At 41.5% G+C, this 6000-nt stretch overlaps 1 protein-coding gene across 1 annotated transcript in view; it reads left to right on the top strand.

Moving 5' to 3' along the window:
- The first annotated feature begins 396 nt into the window (after positions 1-396).
- ADGRG4 (adhesion G protein-coupled receptor G4) overlaps positions 397-6000 on the top strand; it is a 100719-nt gene continuing 95115 nt past the window's right edge. Inside the window, exon 1 of the mRNA XM_072816075.1 lies at positions 397-471. Coding sequence (XP_072672176.1) covers positions 402-471 — 70 coding nt within the window. The 5' untranslated portion in view covers positions 397-401. The remainder of the gene's footprint in view (positions 472-6000) is intronic.

Raw genomic sequence — 6000 nt, 5'->3', positions numbered from 1 at the left:
AAAATGTTTAGGATTGTTAAATTTGCAAGTTGTTGAGTAGAAGTTGTGTGCATTAAGGTTGAATTCATCCCACTTTGTAATTATGCCTGCATTCAATGTCTGTCTTCCCCTCTGGGCTAACTTGTCTCCCCAGCACTGTACTCCCAGTGTGTAACACAGGGTCTGGCACATGTAGGCACTCAGCAAAGTTTGGTTGGAAGGATATGCAAATAAATCAATCAGTGAGGTTTCAGCAAGGCTGCATAACTCAGGCAAGCTTCAATATTGTGGCCGGCGGACATGGCTTTAAGCAATTGGAAAATGCCTTGCGTTGGATGGGAAGAAGTGTGGTCACATACACTTAAAAATTGTTCTGATTCTCAGCTGGGCGTATTTCTGACTTTTGAACACAGGTTTACACAATGAAAGAATACATCAGATGTCAGAGGCTTTATGGATTGATTCTCATGTTGAGCTTTATCTTTCTCTCAGGTAAGAAAATGGATTCTTACGCTTTTTTTCAATGTCTCATATGCCATAGTTAGAAATAAACCATTTGAAAGGTTGTGAGGCTGTCTCTCTACAGCTTCCTTTTGATCATCAATATGACTGTAGGACAGGTTGAAACTTTAGTCAGTGAATCCATTCACTCAGGATTGTGTTAAGTCTTTTATTTATTTATTTATTTATTTATTTATCATTTATTTATTTATTTATTCATGAGGGACACAGAGAGAGAGAGAGAGAGAGAGGCAGAGACACAGGCAGAGGGAGAAGCAGGCTCCATGCAGGGAGTCTGATGCGGGACTCCATCCTGGGACTTCAGGATCACGCCCTGGGCCGAAGGCAGGCGCCAAACCGCTGAGCCACCCAGGGATCCCCAGGATTGTTGAAGTTTGATAGAAAATTGGCCTCAAGTAAACAGTAGTTTGGACTATTGTCTTTGACATTTGTTTGTTTCTTTTTTAAAAAAGATTTATTTATTCATAAGAGACACACAGAGAGAGGCAGAGACATAGGCAGAGGGAGAAGCAGGCTCCTCACTGGGAGCCTGATGCAGGACTTGATCCCGAATCCTGGGATCACGCACTGAGCCAAAGGCAGACGCTCAACTGCTGAAACACCCAGGTGTCCCTCTTTCTTTCTTTCTTTCTTTCTTTCTTTCTTTCTTTCTTTCTTTCTTTCTTTCTTTCTTTCTTTCTTTCTTTCTTCTTTCTTCTTTTTAAAACTAAGTAGACTCCACATCCAACATGGGGCTTGAACTCAGAACTGTGAGATCAAGAGTTGCATGCTCCACTAACTGACCTAGCCAAGCTCTGTTCTTAACATTTCTTTTTCTTTTTTAAGATTTTATTTATTTATTTATTTATTTATTTATTTATTTATGATTTTATTTATTCATGAGAGGCACACACACACAGAGGCAGAGACACAGGCAGAGGGAGAAACAGGCTCACCGTGGGAAGCCCAATGTGGAACTCGATCCCAAGACACTGGGATCACAACCTGAGCTGAAGGCAGATGCTCAACCACTGAGCCACCCAGGTGCCCCTGTCCTTGACATTTCTTTCTTTCTTTCTTTCTTTCTTTCTTTCTTTCTTTCTTTCTTTCTTTCTTTCTTCTTTCTTTCTTTCTTTTTCTTTCTTTCTTCTTTCTTTTTAAAGATTTTATTTATTTATGAGAGACACAGAGAGCAGAGACATAGGCAAAGGGAGAGGGAGAGGCAGGCTCCTCCCAGGGATCCCAATATGGCACTCGATCCCAGGACTCTGGGATCACGCCCTGAGCCAAAGGCAGACACTCAACTGCTAAGCCACTCAGGCGTCCCGTCCTTGACATTTCTTAATGCAACTCTGAAATGTTATTTGGTAGACAATGCACACTTAATAAAAGTTTTGAGTTTTCTTTTGGGCTAGTTTCTCTCATGCAAATGCTTTATTTATTTCTTTATGAAAAATTGTATTTATTTATTTGAGAGTGAGGGAGTGCAAGCACAAGTTGGGGGGCGCAGAGGGAGAGGGACAAGCAGACTCCCTGCTGAGGAGGGAGCCTCCTGACATAGGACTTGATTCCAGGATCCTGGGATCATGACCTGAGCTGAAAGCACTTAACTGACTGAGCCACCCAGGTACTTGTCATGAAAATTCTTTATTTAAACCTCCCTGGAGGGGCACCTGCATGGCTCAATTGGTAAGCTTCAGACTCTTGATTTCAGCTCAGGTCATGATCTCAGGGTCCTGAGACCCAACCCCACATTGGGCTCTATACTCAGCAGGGAGTCACTTGAGATTCTCCCTCCCCCTTTCCCTCTACCCCTTTCCGTGCTTACAAGAGTATGCACTATCTCTCCCTCAAATAACTAAATAAATCTTTTAAAAAATAACGCTTACCAGAACATGATAATATCATCTTTCTTTTCTTTCAAGATACATATTTAATTTCATTTTTAAAAGATTTATTTATTCATAGGAGACACAGAGAGAGGCAGAGACATAGGCAGAGGGAGAAGCAGGCTCCTCAAGGGGAGCCTGATGTGGGACTTGATCCTTGATCTTGGGATCATGTCTTGAGCTGCGGGTAGACGCTCGACTGGTGAGGCACCCAGGCATCCCCATATTTTATTTTTTAAAAAAGGATTGATTTATTTATTTTGAGAGAGTGAGCACAGTGGCAGGGAGGGGCAGAGGGAGAAGGAGAGAGAAAGAATCTCAAGCAAACTCTGTGCTGAGCAGGGAGCCAGTTGCAGTGCTCAATCCCACGACCCTGAGATCACAACCTGAGCCAAAACCAAGAGTCAGATGCTCCATCAACTGTGCCATCTGGGCACCCCTAAAATATATTTTTTAAATCTAATAATTATTTTATTGTGTTACGTGGTCATTATTATTTTCTTGTGTTTGACTTTATTTTATTATGGTATCATATTGCTATATATGTATATAGCAACAGTCATAAAATAGAGATGGGGAAACTGAGGTATGCCAAAAGCTGATCACTGATTCACAGGGGCAAACAGGCATCTGTTCTTCAATGGCCCAGACCTTGTCTAGGCTCTGAGACAAGAATGAAGATAGATTCTGTCTTTGTTTCGATCCTGCAGTGAATAGATGATTAAGATAGTTCAACTGAAGTAGCTGATAATTTGGAGACTTAAGGAAAAGGTTGCCTTGGAAAACTGCAATCTCATCCATATCAAGTAAATTCAGTTGATAACATTGTTCATTTAGCACATCAGTCTTTAGCTAAAAGGTCATACATGCCAGTGAATGACAATCCCTGATGAAATAGACCTGGGATTTAATTTGAATAGCCCTCAGATTGAGAGCTAATCTTCTAGAAAAATACCAAATCATCATCACCATCAACAACAAACACTGACTGGCTTCTTGTTGTGTGCAGGGCCTGATGGGAAACCATGTTTCTCACAATAAAGCTTGAAATGGGACCTATGGGGCACAGTGGCAACTCTGTCACCTGGCCTTGACTACCTGCTAAGATGTTGATTTATCTTTCCCCTGTTTGCTTCCTCAAATGCAAGAAACTGTTTTCTTCATTTCTTTATCCAAACATCCAGCACAAGTCTTGACACACAGATTAGGCATTCAGTACACATTTGCTGATTTAATAGATTTGTTTTATTTAATAAATTGATGCAATTTAAAATTACAAATAAAAATAAATTGATGCAATTTAAAATTATAAATAAAAACTTTGAACACCTGTATGGTATCAGTATATGTGACACAGACTCTAAGTGGGTTTTTTTGAGAGCTCATGGGGCATGAAATAGAGGGATCTAAGAACAGAAGGATCTAGAAGTGTAGTGTAGTCATGAAAGAAAAAGTGGAAAAGTGTGTTATACTGGAAAATTAGAATGAGTTTGTGAGGAATGTCATTGGTCAATGGAAATTATGATAGATGTGCAGATTTGAATCCTGAAGAGTTCACTTTAAAACAGTCACAAGGTTTTACAGACTAAGTCTCAAAGCCATGGGTCAAAACAATGATTTTTCTAGGTTATCAGACAAATAATTCTAATTGTTCTTCACTCATCATTTTCTTCTAAAGGGGTGGGGAAGATTCTGTCCTTGAAACAATGGTATAACTAAGGTTTAGTCTCCTTCAGGCTTTAGATAAGTCACCAGCTTCCCAACTGTGAGAGTCGTTGTGGGATAGAGGGCTAGGGTCAACACTAGATCAGGCAGAGGGTGACTCAGATGCTCTAACTGGATGGAGCCAGAATGTGGAGCAAAACCATGTGCTTGGAAGAATATCAAGGGTCAAGAAGAAACCCAACTCTGTCGTAAGGTCTAAGAATTGAGAACAGAGCCAGCAAGAAGGGATGAGGACAGGTCAGGAAGTGAATAGGTGCAGAAGGGAGCAGGAGGTAAGGATTTTTTTAGGACTTTATTTATTCATGAGAGCCACAGAGAGAGAGAGGCATATACATAGAGGGAGAAACAGGTTCCATGCAAGGAATCTGATATGGGACTCATCCCGGGAGCCCAGGATTACGTCCTCCGCCTAAGGCAGGCACTAAACCACTAAGCCACCCAGGCATCCCAGGAGATAAGGATTGAAGCTCAAATAGCCTTCTCACTGGCCTCCCTGCCTCCACTCTTGCTCTGCTATAGCCCATTCTCAACATAGCGGCCAGAGCAATCCTTTCATGTGTCAAGTCAGATCATGTCACTCTTCTACTCAAAACCTGCTGATAAATTTCCATGACAATTAGAATACAATCCAAACTCTTTAATAAGACCTAAAAAGCAGGGGCACCTGAGTGGCTCCATGGTTGAGCATCTGCCTTTGGCTCTGGTCATTGTCCAGAGTCCTAGGATCGAGTCCTGCATTGGACTCTCAGTAGGGAGCCTACTTCTCCCTCTGCCTAGGTCTCTGCCTCTCTCTGTGGCTTTTATTAATAAATAAATAAAATCTTTAAAAAAAGACCTAAAAAGTACTGCATGATCTGGTCTTCCACTACTTCTTGAGACTCATTTCCTTTCATCCTATTCTCACTCCACTCCAGACACACTGGCTTCCTTCTTATTCCTTGTATATGCCAAGCACAGTCCTACTTTAAGGCCTTTACGTATGCTTTCATATGCTACTACTCATGTCTGGGTCACTCTTACTCCTTATCTTTGTAACTCTAGTTGTTTCTGTCTCCTAGAACTAAGTGCAAAGGACCCTCTCTCAGAGAGGTCTTCCTTAACTATCCTATCTAATATAGATATTCCCATTTACCTCATCCCTTCCATCCCATTAGGTAACTCATCAGCATATTAATTTCCTTCAGAGGGCTTTTCATAATTTTAAATTATTTTAATTCATTCATTAAAAAATATTTTATTTATTTATTTATTTGACAGAGAGATAGAGCCAGAGAGTACAAGTGAGGAGGGCCTGAGGAATGGCAGAGAGGGAGAAGCTCAGCAGGGAGCCTGATGTGGGGCTCAATCCCAGGCCCCTGAGATCATGACCTGAGCTGAAGGCAGGGGCTTAACCGACTGAGCCACCCAGGAGTCCCAGTTACTTTATTTTTTAAGGTTTTATTTTTATTTTTTTATTTTTTTATTTTATTATTTTTAAAGATTTTATTTATTTATTCATGAGAGACAGAGAGAGAGAGAGAGAGAGAGAGAGAGGCAGAGACACAGGCAGAGGGAGAAGCAGGTTCCATGCAGGAAGCCAGACGTGGGACTCTATCCTGGGTCTCCAGGATCACACCCTGGGCTGAAACGGCGCTAAACCACTGAGACACCTGGGCTGCCCAGGTTTTGTTTTGTTTTGTCTTGTTTTATTTTATTTTATTTTAAAGATTTTATTTATTTATTCATGAAAGACACACAGAAAGAGAGAGAGAGGCAGAGACACAGGCAGAGGGAGAAGCAGGCTCCATGCAGGGAGCCCGATGTGGGACTTGATCCTAGGTCTCCAGGATCACGCCCTAAACCACTGAGCCACCCGGGCTGCCCAGGTTTTATTTTTAAGTCATCTCTACACTCAATGTGGAGCTCA

This window comes from Canis lupus, chromosome X (genome assembly GCF_048164855.1).
Source record: "Canis lupus baileyi chromosome X, mCanLup2.hap1, whole genome shotgun sequence".
NCBI classification, from domain to species: domain Eukaryota; kingdom Metazoa; phylum Chordata; class Mammalia; order Carnivora; family Canidae; genus Canis; species Canis lupus.
Note: the sequence above shows the minus strand (reverse complement) of the source record. Positions and strands in the feature narration are given on the sequence as shown.